Genomic DNA, 15535 nt, shown 5'->3' on the forward strand with positions numbered 1-15535 from the left:
AAAACTGTTGAACATAAAATATTAGAAGTATCGTTCTCTAGTAGCTGAAGATTTTAAAGAGAAACAAAAGTTTCACATAATATTAGAGCACGAGGTATTAAATTCGACCAACATACACAGACACAATTCAAAAAAACTAGGGTTAAGGTTTCACGCGCGCACACACACACACATGCGCACACACAATTCAAAAGAACTAGGGTTAAGATTTCACATGACCAGAGGTTGCTACTGCTTAGGGTTGTCAAATGAGTGAGCCGACTGGTGTTCGACTCATGTTCGGCTCGGTATTTGGCTCCCTTGAAGCCCGACTCGAAATTAAATAAGCCGGGCTTGAACAGAAAAAAAAAAAAAAAAAAAAAAAACTCAAAATATATTTCAAGCAAAGTTTGAATATTACTGGGGTCACTCGAATTAGGCTTGTAAAGCTCAAATATATATAGATATTTATGTACGTGTATAGAGTTTAGGTTATTAGGCATATTAGTTAGCCCACAAAATGGAACCAGTAAAATCCTACTTTAATTGCTCTCTCTCCCTCTCTCTCACTTGTTCACAAAGTCGCTTCAACTAAATTATTTTTCTTAATATTATACTACCGCATTTCATATATTTATTTTGTATATAGAACTATTAGAAATATTTTCGAATCGAATTTTAGATAAAATTTTATAAAAAAATAAACTATAAATTGTATGATATTAAGAATTTCAAGTGGCTCGTTTAGGGCTCGAGCTCGCTCAACTGGAAGTTACGCTCGTTCGAGCTCCGTTCGAATTAAGTTCAAGCGGAGCTTGCGCCTAAATTTAGGCTCGAAATTAATTTCAAGTCAAGATAGAGCTGAGATAAACTTGCTCAAGCTCGGCTCGTTTCCACCCCTACTAGTGCTGCATGGAAAAGGCCATGATGCATTTATTAGTTTTACTACCCTTTTCAACAACTTGTATGAACCTCATCATCACCCAAAAGCAGGGGAAGTTCCCCCCACCTGTCCCCAGTAACAGGGATGGTATGAAGGGGACACCTTGGATTCTCTGTATCTGCCCATTTTGTGCAAACACTTATGTTGGTGTTCCCTGTATGTGCTTAATCTGGGATAGGCAGGGAAACAAATAGTAAGAGACAAAGAGAGATCACCACACTTTCACTGTTCCTCACTCAAACCCTAAACTGGTTGACACAGAGTCTGAAGAAAGTTCTCTGCTCTTTAAAGAAGAACAAAAAAAAAAAAAAAAAAAAAAAAAAAGAAGATAAACTTTAATTTGCTTCCTTTTTAAGATTAAGCGCATTTTTAGTTTACGACTCCGTGGTTTAAAAAGTTGCACTTAGTTATTTTGAGTTTTGTTTTTGTTTCGCTTAAAGAACTACCATCAAATAGAGTAGCAAACATGATGCTTTTCGAAAACAAATAAAAATGTTTTTAGCTTCAGGAAAGCAAATTGAAGCTCACCCTACAAAATAATTATATAAACAATTTAAATTTAAATTTTAAAGTTCGAGCTGATTAGAATAAATTGAATTTTTGTCTGGCGCTGATTCTACTTTTTCTTTCGGCAATAATCATATTAACATGACATGTGGAAATTAGAAAAATATAGAACTCCTACCGTAGCCGGAAAGGAAAAAAATTAAAGTATACAAGCAAGAACTTTTATTTGGAGTTTTTGATTTTACTGCAAAAAAAAGTTATTGAAAAATGTTTAGATTTAGTGCTTTCGCTAATTAACAATACTGCTAACTATACTAAGAGAGTATTTTATCGAACAACATTATATTTTTTTCGTAGAAGTCCAACAGGCGTGCACAGTGATCTTCGAACTACTCATCTATAATACCGCTTACGTAAGCTCCATCGGCCTATCGAACTAGCCGTCGCCTTTCATTCGGCCTAACATTTGCTTTTGCTTTTCACTACGATCATCTCTCATGAGTCAGCGTTTGAAAGGCAAAAACAAATAAAGTTATGAAGATTTTCATGCCCTTCAGTAGAAACTTCGGTATGGTTCTTTTGATTACACGGCGAAAAGCTGTTGCATACGAAGGCACAGTACTACTCAAATTATGACACCCCAATAATTTCACATCGAATGATTATGATTAGATGTTGAACTATATACACGCTTAAACATAAGAACTGTGCAAGCGGGTCGAGTCACTACAAAAATAATAATTCATAAACTAATATGATATTCTACAGTAAGGCCAAATAGGCGCGCCTGAATACGAATCGCTATCGAAGAGTCATGGAGAAAGGGATAAAGATTGAGAAGGGGTGGATGGTGGGGCCCTCAGAGGGGTCCAACTCCAAAGCTTTTAGATTCTAAAAGGGTGAGGGTGATGTGTGTGGTGTGGGCTTGGTGGGGGGTTCTATTCCCCTCTCCACCAACACTTACCACTCCACCACCACCACCACCACCACCACCACCACCATTATTTTTTTCACTATCATAACAATAATAATCCTGTTATATTGAACGGAAGGGAAAGTCCCATGTCATTTTCAAGAATGTGTAAACTTATTTTAGGGTTTTTGGTATTATGAAGTGGCCAATAATTTTCCCTAGAGCCATGTACAGGTGTAACACTGTTTTTTTTCCATATTACTTTTTCCTTTTCCAATTATAGGATTTGAAAGTTGGCCCCATCAGACAAATAGTTTTTCAATAAGCAGGCCAAGCGTGAACCGTCAAATTATAATCTTTACAAGTTTCATAGCCGGTGATATTTTACAGCTAACACTAGTCCTTATTAGGGAGTTTTTCAGTAAAGTTTTATTCTGTTTATTCAGATGTTACTAAAGATAGTATTTTTGGTTAAAAATAAAATTATTCGAGCTGTCTTGCAACATCTGAAAATAGTTGGGATTAAAGTTTAGTTCCTCGACTAAACACTGCTTACGAATTTAAATAGTGACCTAATTTATATGTATATATATGATCAGATTGAAATTTAATGGAGCCCAATTCTATTAAGATGAGGATAAGATTGACACCAGCTAACTTAACTATTTGGATCCTTATCTTCTTTTTAAGTCACATAAATCTTAATAGGGGTGATGAGTACTCTACATAAGAGTCTGGTTTGACCCGTTAACGCTTTGACGTAAGTTGATTGCTTAAATTCCATTATAGAGATGTGCAGAAGCTTAAAGGGCACCAACAAAAAAAAAAAAAAAATGGTGTTTGTAACCAACCAATTTTTAATATAAAAGAATTTTTTGTTATATCAAAGTCTACCAATTTTTAATATTTTTGTTTGTTTTCTAAAGTTTTGGAGGTGTCTACCAACCATTGTGGTTTATTAAATTCCATCAAATTTAATTTCTAAGTAATGATCATATTTCTTAAATTTTTTGCTTATTTATAACACTTTGTTTTTTTTTGTTTTTTTTTTTTGAGAGATAAGTAGCACGCTATCCGCTTCGTTTATTTCATTTAGAAATAAACTTAGCTGAAAATGTGAATCAACTAGGATTCAAACTTGAGACCTCGGGTACCAACCATCAAGCTCTTTGCCACTTGCTCTAGGGACGGTCAGTTGTATATGTATTTTACATGCTTTCGAGAAATATAAGACAAATGATGTTTTCTGTTAATACCATTGAATTTTTTAATATGAGAGGATGACTGAGGCCCTGATCTATTAAAAAAAAAAAAGAAAAACCTCAAACACCGGCCCCTATGGTTTCGCACTTTCTCACTTTAGTATTCTATGGTTTAAAGTGTATCAATTTAGTGCCCTATGGTTTCATTTTTCTCTTTTTATTTTCAATTCCACTAAATATTTTTTCTTAAATCAGTAACAAAGTTAAAACTAAAAAATACTAAAGTGAATATTCAATAAAACTAGATGGGTATTTAAAGTTTTTTGTGTGTAATTTAACGAAATATTAACGAAAAAGCTAACGAAAAGAAAAAAAAATAATAAAACTAAAGGGCACTAAATTGATATATTTTAAACCCCATGGTACTAAAGTGAGAAAGTGCAAAATTATAAAGTTTACCCAAAAAAAATGACGGATATGTTAATTGGGGAATACATAGTAAAGTATATATATATATATATGCAACTAATTTACCAAATTGAAATCACAAGATATCACCAATCTTTTTCAAAAATACTTGTTTTTGTTGTGGTGTACTTCCTTATTTGTTGGTGATCATATCATGGCACAATAAGAAAAACTAGTTAATTATTACATCTCACTAAACATTTAACACATGCAACTAATGAGATATCATTGGTCAAAAAGAATTGTTATTAATTTAGGGGGGACCTAATGCACCATGGATTGTGAAACTCAATCTTAAAAATATTAGGACGAAATATTAAAACATTAGATGTGAAATACAATACTTTAAGCGCCAACGTGTCGCAAGTCATAATATTTATAATACATAAAAATTCTTTTAATATGATGGTCTTTTAGGACGGTGAATATGTATTCATTATGTTTCTGATTTTAAAAAGATCTCAATATTCAAAGTCATTTGAAGGTTGCATATTATACTTATTAATTACTTATTTTGAAAATTCGAGATTAATTTCTAGAACGTTTTACTATAGGCCAGTTTCTTTACTAATAAAGGAGACCAAGCTCTACATTCTCACACCATGTCCCAGTTCTATTGAACCATATATAACTTATTATTGAAATAATTAAAAAAATTATTAATATTATCAAAGTATGTTTTATTACTAGATATATATAACACATATTATATTATATTAAATCGAGTCCGGCTATGGTGCTTTTACAAGCACCGAGCACTTCGTGCTTGTAAGTTTTCTGCCGTTAGATCTACTGCTTAATCATTTCTATCCATTTGGTTATATTATTTAACCAACCATCGACTCAACCCTAGAGGATTATTATATATCATCCTAACAGCATATCCTTTAATTCAAGGGCCGAAGACCTCTAAGCACCAATCACTTGATATTTTTAAAAATATAGGAGCTCAATTCTATTAAATTATTTTTCTAATTTTTGTACTCGAGCAAAAAAAAAAGAAAAAGGGTTTATTGCATACGGATTCCTGCGAATATAGTGAATTACAAATATACTCCGATAAAGTTCAACTTTTATATACTGTTTCTGCAAAACTCTTGATATTTTCAAATATGTCCTTATCGTTAGAATATGTTAGAAAAATTTAGTTAACTATATATTAAATACTTAATCCTGATTAGTTAATGAAGTGACTTTTTTACAATTCCTTTTCAATTAACAGCTGAAATTTTTCAAAAAATATATTTATGATGACAAAAATATCATTTTGTTTATAAAATAGGTAGTACTTTAACGGTAACAAATCCGATAGACATATTCGAAAACATTAAAATTTTTGTAAAGACAACATATAAAATTTTAATTTTATAGAGATATATTTATAATACATTATATTTGTACCGATATGTATGAAATTCACAAAAAAAAAAAAAAACACTTATTTTTGACAAATCAAACTTAACTTATTATGAAGCGAATTTCAAAGCGAAAAGAAAAGTGAATGAATTTGATGCGGCTTAAACTTTTATTATTATTATTCTTATTTTAGTGACGAAAATTTTATTCGAGGCGAATAACGTGCGACACGTGTCCACTTTCCACGTAAAGGCGTTCACATTCGCGGGGGATCCGCAGGCGCCCGCAGAACAGCAAACACGCGTGCCGAGGCGGGTCAACAGCTGACAGCGAAGCACCTGTTCGGCGTGGCGGGGCCCACGCGCCGGCAGTTACGCTTCCACCCGTCGCCGAAACATGCCCCAAAAAGCCCGCGAAAGCCGACACCCCACCTCGTTATAGAAACTGTTTCCTGCACCCGGTGTATAACTACATCTTCTCCCAAAAAAAAGAAAAAAAAAAAAAGTAAACTTCAAATACTACCCATATAATTTTACACTTTCATATTTTAGTACCCCGTAATTTAAAATTTATCAATTTAATACCTGTGGTTTCATTTTTCTATTTTCGTTAGCTCCCCCGTTAACATTTCGTTAAATTATATATACAAGAACTTCAGATACTCTATTTAGGTTTACCAAGTATTCACTTTAGCACCGTTTAATTTTAACTTTGTCACTAATTTAACGAAAAAAATTAGTGAAGAAAATAATAAAAAGAGAAAAATAAAATCACAGTATCTGAGGTTTTCTAAAAAAAATGCTATGATGGGAGATCTCAAAATTAAAATATACTAATTAATTAAGCTTGTTTTAATATGTTAAAAAGGCCCAATCTTATAAATAAAAGGAAAAACTTCAAAACCCTTTCTCTGATTTCGTACTTTTTTATTTTAATACCATGTGGTTTAAAGTGTATCAAGTTAGTACCCTGTGGTTTCGTGCTTTCTCACTTTAGTACTCTGTGGTTTAAAGTGTATCAAATTAGTACTCTGTGGTTTTATTTTGGTATTAAGTTAGTATCCTGTAATTTTATTTTTTTTAATAAAATATTAAACCACATAGTACTAAGGTGAGAAAGTGCGAAACCACATGATACTAATTTGATACATTTTAAACTATAGGGTACTAAAATGAGAAAGAGTAAAACCACAAAAAGAATATTTAAAGTTTTCCTAAATAAAAAGAAAATCATAAACTTCGGACGGTTGTAGATCGTATCGATCATGTTGGGATATTAATTATTGGCTGTTGCGTGCGATGTATGAGATGTAGGGATACAGCTGGTGCAGAGAATAGGTTCGCTCTCCATGTTTTTTTTTTTTTTTTTTTTTTTTCTGTTTGGTCCGTGATCTTTTGCAACAGGGTTCCATAGTTTGGACTTCCCCTCTTTTCCCTCCTCAAAATCTAGCAGCTTCAAATAAGAAGACTTGCCAGGTCTCGGGTCTCCCACATCATCAAGAAACACTTGATATTTTTTTTTTATTTTTATTTTTCACATGTGTTGCAGCCTTTGCTTTTTATTTTGTTTAGAATTAGGTTAGTTAAAACACGACGAAATAGACTTTGTGGATTCGAACTTTTCTTTCTGCGTTTACCCTGTCCATCAAGAATTACCAACCATTATTATGAATAGTATTGTGTAAAAAAAGCAGTCGTATTTGTGTTGCGCCGTGAGAATAGTGTAATAGTATTAATTTATGAAATATGTATGTAGTGAAATATATGATATAGCTCGAAGTACATATATATATATATATATATATATATATATATATAATAAAATAAAATTTAGAGTTTAGAAATCAATTTTGCAGATTTTTATATAACAAATTTTCAACTTGCCTACCATTTAAACAGAGAAAAGCTATTGATATATTTTAAAAAATGAGATGTGAATTATACGTCCGGATCAAAAAATTTAAATAGTATTATAAAATATTTGATATTAAAAGAGTAATAAATAAGATGTAACAAGAGTCTACATGTAGCACTATTTTTTAAAAAGTAATAAATAAGGTGCAAAACTGACCGTCCCTAGAGTAAAATAAGTGGCAAAGGGCTTGATGGTTGGTATCCGAGATCCAAGTTCGAATCCTAGTTGATTCACATTTTTAACTAAGTTTATTTTTAAATGAAATAAACGAAGTGGATAACGTGTTATCTATCTTTAAAAAAAATATATAATAAAAAATTAAAATATAAATTATTATTTATAAACAGATACATTAAATCTGGTCAGTAAAATAGAACGAGTAGCTGTACAGTATGATGAGGTTCGAAGTAACCCCGACCATCTCCACCACGACCTCGCCACCCCCCCTCCGGAGGGTCCCACCGGCGCTACAAGTGGACGGCCAGTGGGCGCAGCATCTCTCCTCTCCCTCTCGTCGGGCCAGAGAGAGAGAGAGAGAGAGAGAGAGAGAAATAGAGAAAGAGAAAGCGAGAGAAAGTGAGCGGAGAGCGACGGGTGGCGACCTCAGGCATCTATCTGCAAACACACCCCTCTTTCTCTCTTACTCCCTCTCTCTCATGTTTCTCTCTCATCACGGGTCCCACCACATCATCCCCCACTCCTTCTCTCTTTACATCTCCCAAATATAATAAATATAATTAGCCAGGCGAGTACTTCTGGGAGATGCTCCGCGCTACTACTCCTCCCCCTCCTCCTCCTCCTCCTCGGTGTCTCTCTCTCTCTCTCTCTCTTCTCTCTTTATTTATATCTTTTTTTGTATTTTATATTACACCTCTCGCACTACCCTCTACAGCAGACTGTGTAGCAACTCCCAACCCCCTCCTTCCAAAACATCGATTCATTATATATATATATATATATATATTGTATATCTATATATATATATATTATATATTATATATATATATATATATACACACACATAAATAAATAAATAAAATATATATATATATATATATACTATATATATTATATATAATATATATAAAAAAATATATGATAAAATGTATTATTGATATTATTATAATTATTTATAATTTATTTAAAAATAAAATTTGGAGAGATCGTTATCGTTTAAATTCGGTTAGAGAAATCGTTTTATATGCCGACGCCGGTGAGCAGCGCGCGCCAGTGTCTGGCGGCGGGGAGCGGCGCGCGCGCTCGACGACGCGTTGGCGTGGCGCGGCGCCGGCGCCACGCCAGACGAGGTCCCTCCACCTCGTCTTCGCCTCCTCTCCCGTCCTGAGACGACGTCGACGTCACGGACGACATCGTCGTCGCCGCCCTCGCCTCGCCCTCGCCCTCGCCGTCCTCGTCAGTCGCCCGCGATCCTGCGTAACGCGCTCGCGCGCGCGCGGAGCGCGGCGTACTCGCCCAGGCTCCAGTTCAAGGCCTCGAGCTCTGCTTCGGCGTCGCCTCGATCGGGCCCGTCGTCGTCGTCGTCGTTCGTCTTCTCGTCCTCGCGGCGGCGGCGCTGGGTCGGGGCATAACCGCGCCGCTCCGCCGACGCGCGAGGAGCGCCCGTGTCGAACTCGCTCATGGCGGCGATCAAGCGGTCGCAGGCGAACAGCGGGCGCAACCCCGGACACGTTCCACCCGGTCTACCAGCGCAAGCAAGCGCGGCGGCGGCGGCTGCGGCGGCGTCGAGCTCGACGTTCTCCGGGGTGAAGGTGGAGCTGCAGCAGCTGGTGCTCGCGATCCTCGACGACCCCGTGGTGAGCCGCGTGTTCGGGGAGGCCGGGTTCCGGAGCTGCGACATCAAGCTCGCGATCCTCCGCCCCCCGCCGCCGATCCTCCGCTTCCCCCGCGCCGCGCGGTGCCCGCCGCTCTTCCTCTGCAACTTCGCCGCCGGGGACGACTTCGAGGCCCGCGGCTTCGCCTTCCCCTTCGCTCCGCCCCTCCCCCACCCCGGATCCGACTCCTCCTCCCCCGCCGCCGCCGCCGCCGCCGCCGCCGCCCCCGCCGCCGAGAACTTCCGCCGCATCGGCGACGTCCTCGCTCGCCGCGGCGGCGGCGGCGGCGGAGGCCGCAATCCCCTGCTCGTCGGCGTCGGAGCGGCGGAGGCGGCCAAGGACTTCGCCCGCGCCGTGGAGCGCCAGGACTGGGCGGCGCTTCCCCCCGAGCTCCGCGGGCTGAAGCTCCTCGACCTCGAATCCGACCCCCCCGATCGGCTCGAGGAGGCGGCGCGGGGCGCGGCGGAGCCCGGGTTGGTGGTGAGCGTGGGCGACCTCAAGGGAATGGTCGGCGACGAAGGCGATGGAGGAGAGGATAAGGGGAGCCTCGTGGTTTCGGAGCTCACTAGGGTTTTGGAGCTCTACAGGGGGAGGTTGTGGGTGGTGGGGTGGTCGGCGACCTACGAAACCTACCTCAAATTCCTATCCAAGTATCCATTAGTGGACAAGGATTGGGAGCTGCAGCTGTTGCCCATCACCTCTGTTAGGGCTAGCAACATGGGCGGATCCTTCTCCAAGCCACCCAGGTGAGTTCTTTAATGCTTTCATAAAATCCTTCATTCCATTAAAGTTTCATTCTCAGTTCTTAAACAATTCCATCTGATTATTCTTTTGGGGCAGTTTTGAATCTCTGAATTGATTACTTGTGTGATTAAGCTCTGTCTTGTTTGAGCATATTACTTGGTAGAAGCCTTTTTCACTTTTGGAGCCACACCTCATGTTTAAGAAATGGATTCAAAGTTCTAAAAAATGTTTCCGCTGTAGCCATGTACATGCTTCAGCTTGGCAAAATCAGCCTTTATTTCTATCGTTTATATGTGACTAAACTGTTTAGAGATGTATTATATCTAGAAGGTGAGCGGATTTCTATTTGTTATATAATATTAGCAACTGTAAGAGCCTTACATAGACTTACATATGTGTACCCAAGCATGCGAGCGTAAAAATATGTTGAAGTATGATTGTAATAACATATGCTTTTGAAGTGTGCCCGACCGAAGAAGAACACCAAACAGTCATTCCGGTTATTCAAAAGGTGCTCCTGTGGATAAACAAATACGGAGACTGTATCACACTCCCAGTTCGTAGATTATAGGTGGAGGTCAGTAGATATAAATTCTTTAGCAAGATTATTAGCTTTATTATCTATAATTTTCCAACATAGCTGTTGACAGAGAAGTGAATGAAGAAGTCTATACTGTGGTAAGAAACTGATAATTGTTTCCTATGTTAGACATCTTTATCTATGTTGAATACATGAATAGCAAAAATGCCTTTGAAATTAGATTTTTGCTTGTAGAATTTGCCAACTAAAAAGGGATCTTACTGGTATCTTTGATGTTCACGGGTTCTGAATTCTTGTTCGTTGATTCTCGCATCAGATTCCTCTATTTCCTTTTGGGAATCAGTACTATATTGTTAACTCATCTTGCTGCTCTGGCTTTAAGCATTTTAAGCTTTTCCCTTGAAAGCTGCCCCTGTAAAAGCAATAACCAATTTTTCAAAAGCTGAAATAAGTAAAACAAGAAAGAAAACAAATCACTTTAAGGAATACTTCTTTAGTCTTTGAATGAAATGATAAAATGTTAGAAAAGTTGGTTGGTCATATTTTTCATATGGTCACATCTTTTGTATTACATGAAGAACTCTTCCATGAGCTGTTGATAGAATATAGTTCTATTTACCGAGCGAAGTAGCCAAGCAGGTGTTATAAGCAAGTACAAGCATGAGATAAGAATAACAGATTAATCAAATTTGCTTTAATTTTGATAACATGGATTATACTACTATTTACCGAGCCGAATAGCCTTGCAAGTATTATATGTGAGTACAAGCATGAGATAAGTAAAAAAAAATAATCAGATTTGCTTTATTTTAATAACATGGAGGAATTTTACAAGGTGGGGAATTCTTGTGCTATTATCTGTGCGCTAACAGTTGCCACCGATTGCTTTAATCGAAAACTTACTGTTATCCTCTTCCTCCAGCTTGATGGATTCGTTTGTTCCGTTTGGGGGATTTTTCCCTTCAACATGTGAATCAAAGGGCCTGCCGAGGACTCAGCACTCGTCGGTGCTCCGGTGCCAAAAGTGTCACGACTGTTATGAGCAAGAAGTCACGGCTATTCTTAAGGAGTATTCATCGGCTTTTGAAGATCAAGACCAGCCAAATTTACCTTCCTCCTGGCTTCACAAACCTAATATGGTCAACATTAATGATGGATCAGATGTGGCGAAGGTGTGTTCACAGAGCAGCTTTTCATGATTTCATGCTTATACTTTTTGCAGCAAATACTATCTGCTATTTTGGTTGCACTTTTACATTCTTGGGCGTGTAAACCTGTATAAGATCCAACCTTATTCACATGTAGTCATGTACCACTCAAAGGAGCAATTTCTTACAAAATTACCTCAAGGGTGTGAATCATCCAATTCATGGGGGAGAGTTGGTTTCGTATCGGAAAATGTTTCTTTGAGGGGCACTTTCGTGAGTACAAGGATGATGTTTTCTCATAGTTTTCAATGGAATGTGTGAAACTTCAGACTTTGCAATGATGTATCATGTAAATATGCAAATGGAAAGTTCAGGGGTGTGCATGTATGTATAAGTATAATGCTTGGTAGTATATTTAAGCCCAGGTTCTCAAAATATTCTTATCCTAAAACCTTGGTAGTTTTTTTTTTCTTTCCTTTCCTTGTTTGCCTCCCAAATAACACTTCTCTAGGAGATTTCTTTTTGTTTTTGTACGTGTAAAAAACATTCATTTTTCTTCAGTGCAGGCTAAGGATGACAAATCAGTGTTGAACTCCAAAATCACAGATTTGCAGAAGAAGTGGAATGACTACTGCCACCGTGTCCATCGAGTTTCCCATAGGCTTGATGCTGACAACCATCAATTCTTTCCACAATTTGTCGGCGTTACTTTTATTTCTGATAGGGAAAGTACCATTAACCAAAATGGCAGTATCACCGCAAGTCCAAGCCAAAGAGACAGTGCCAGCTCATTACCTTTTGTTCCAGAACCGAGAAATAAGGATTTCCTATCCAAACTTCATGAGAAAATCTCAAAAAGCGAACAGCTCGATTCACCGTCATCTATAACATCGGTAGCAACAGATTTGGTATTGGCCACTCCAAAAGAACCTCCTTCCAACGAGGAAGAACATTCAAAGGAGAAATCCGGGTTTCTTCAATCAAAGAAGGCTAGCGAGCTCCTACAGCCTTCAAATTGTTCTAATGGTGCTTCTTCCTTTGACCAACATTGTCGAGCTTCATCTATTGTTCAAAAGTTTGATTTAAGCAATTACAAGTCACTTTGTGCTGATCTCTTGGAAAAGGTGGGTCGACAAGAGGAAGCAATTAGTGCTATTAGTCGGGCTATAGTACAATGGAGAACCAGTGAGAGGCGTCGAGGTGCGAGTGTAAAAGGAGGCATTTGGCTCAGTTTTCATGGCCCAGATAGGGTCGGTAAAAGAAGGGTCGCGATGGCCCTTGCAGAGTTGGTCTATGGAAGTAAAGAAAACTTCATCCCCATTGATCTAAGTCGCCTGGATGGCATCAATCGTAGCGACATAAGTTTGAGAGGGAAGACAAGTGTTGATCTTATAGCAGGGGAGATAAGCAAAAAGCCTTCATCTGTAATTTTTTTGGACAGTGTAGAGAAAGCAGACTTCCCGCTTCAGAGCAGCTTATCCCAAGCTATCCGAACCGGGAAGTTTCCCGATTCCTATGGGCGAGAGTTTAGTACCAATAATGCCATCTTCGTGCTTACTACGAAAAACATATATGGTAAATCCTTCTCCCCAGGGATCGATTGTTGTAATTTCTCAGAGGAAAGGGTTGTGGCAGCACGGGGATTGCAGATGAAGACTTCGGTAGAATCCGTCCCGGCTAATGTTAGTGGTAATAACCTAAATGGCAAAGTGTTGATTTCTCCGAGTAAACACGGTAAGAAGCATGCTTCTTTAAGCTCCGTCTTTGTTAGTAAACGAAAGCTGGATTTTTCCAGTGACCGAGAGAAAGAGTTTGATTCCTTGGGGACCGCGAAAAGGGCAAACAGAGCATCGAATGCGTTCTTAGACTTGAATCATCCTGCCGAAGAGATCGACTTGAATGAGACAAGCAGTACCAGCAGCCATGAGAATGACTCTTTATCGGATGATTCTGAGAATTGGGTCGAGAACTTATTCTCTTCGGTGGATGAGGCTGTGAACTTTGCGGCTTTCGACTTCGATGCCCTCGCCGATGCTATCATAAAGGACATTACTAAGTGCTTTTGTCAAACCATGGGGTCTAATTGTATGTTGGAGATTGAAGCAAAGGCGATGGATCAAATACTTGCTACAGCATGGGTGATGGAAGATAGAGGAGGTATAAATACGTGGTTGGAACAAGTATTAAGTAGGAGTTTTGTTGAGTTAAAGCCAAGGTATAATCTTTCTGGTCCCACTCTTCTTAGACTCATTACTTGTGAGGACACTTTAAGGGAGGAGTATGTACCAGGAGGTCTCCTTCCTTCTAGAATAATCCTGAACTGACAATTTAGAGTTTGTTGTAATTATGTGTACAATGTAGAATTAGTATTTCTTGTGTGAAATAAGTGTTAGTCCTGTTAATCCAATTATTTTATGTTGGGCTTTGGTTACCAGGTTAGTGTGCATATTGGACTTGGCCTTTATCATCATATGGTTTTTGCTTAGACTCTAGTGTTACTCTTTTCTCCTTTTCATTTTGTTGTTTCATTTGTTGCATCTACATTGATGTAGGTATACTATTACTACTATTTATAATATTATAGAAACTCAAAAACTCAATGAAATTTGTGATAGCTATACTCTTTATATCTGAATCTAAAAAATTGAAATACAAATTCAACATTACGTATACCTATAGATGGAGTTCCATGTTTTCTCAGTTTACTTGAAGCACAATAGAAAGCGCTGATTCAATTTAGATATAATTCCTGCGATTCCAGCCAAAAAGAAAGTAGAAGAGTGTATCTCTACTCTTTTTAGACCTGTAACATTAGCTGGCGTCTATTGTGCTTTCTGGCAGCAACCTGGTGGGTCATCTGGATAGATAGAAACTCGGTTATCTTTCGGGCCGCAACCCCTAACGCAGTTCGTTCTTTTGAGCGCATCAACAGATTGATAAATGACTGGAGTCTACTGTGCCAACGTTGATACCCTACAAGCTGCTCCCTCTTCTTGTTTAAGTTTTACTTTCTTCCTTTTCTTTTTTTCTTTGCTTTCTCCTTTTGCTGCCTTCGGAGGCCCCAGCTGTCCCCATCTTGTATGCTTAATTCATCCCGCTTTATAAATGAAGCGGGTAGCTTTCTACCTTTTCTCAAAAAAACAAAAAAACATTAGCTGGCGTTAAGCTTGGCAACTTAGAGGTTATTTAAGAATTTACTTTGAAAAACTTTGCTTGTTTAGAATCATAACGTTACAGCATCCATAAGTTATTTCCTCTACACGAATAGCAATAAATTTTGCAAATTTTCATAGAATTTGAGCTAAGGGCATTTTTGTTTCGTGGGGCCACAGGAGGGTGGAGGTCGCGAGCTCCAGCTGTACGATTGATCTCAACTTCACCCGGGCAGGGGATGAAGTTTCAGCCTCGTGCCGTACCTGCACTCGTGGATTGATGAGATGGGCGACTTCTGCGCCTGAGATCCGGCAAAACAAAACACGCCCTAAACTGACCTCAAGTGTGGTTTGAGGTAAACCAGACACTGAGCCAAGTTTTAAATTTCGGGCTGAGCGCGGCCAACTTATGTTGTACTTGCTGATGTAAAACAGGCTTATATATCCTACGCGGCACGACTCTGGGCTTGGCCTAGGCACGGCATGGATACTGGATAACTTGCCCATGATACGAGTTTTTTAATTTTAAATTTTTAGTATTTAAAAAACATCTCTTTGATTTTGAAAAAATTCAAACTTTCTATTAAACCTATTTTGATAGGATGTATTCTTATTTTTTAAATTGGTGATTTCTCTCATTACGATCTTTGAACCCTTCAAAATTCCGGATCGGACATTCGGATATTCCGATCTAGGAAACCCCTTCCGAGTAGGTCCCGACCTAGAACCTCTGGGCCGCGCCAGGACCAGGCAAAATCCAGAACGGAACCACTCGGGGCTATGCGGCTGGGTCGTGCCGGCGATAATACCTAGCCCGACCCGGTTGCGCTCATGAT

The 15535-nt window shown here is 38.6% G+C and overlaps 1 protein-coding gene across 1 annotated transcript; it reads left to right on the forward strand.

The window, feature by feature from the left end:
* On the forward strand, positions 892-14031 carry LOC109719676 (protein DWARF 53-LIKE-like). Its single transcript, XM_020246457.1, is given in 4 exon segments — positions 892-1078; positions 8504-9860; positions 11322-11571; positions 12114-14031. Coding segments are annotated over 4 exon segments (3552 nt in total). The 3' UTR covers positions 13872-14031.

This window comes from Ananas comosus, linkage group 13 (assembly GCF_001540865.1).
Source record: "Ananas comosus cultivar F153 linkage group 13, ASM154086v1, whole genome shotgun sequence".
NCBI lineage: Eukaryota > Viridiplantae > Streptophyta > Magnoliopsida > Poales > Bromeliaceae > Ananas > Ananas comosus.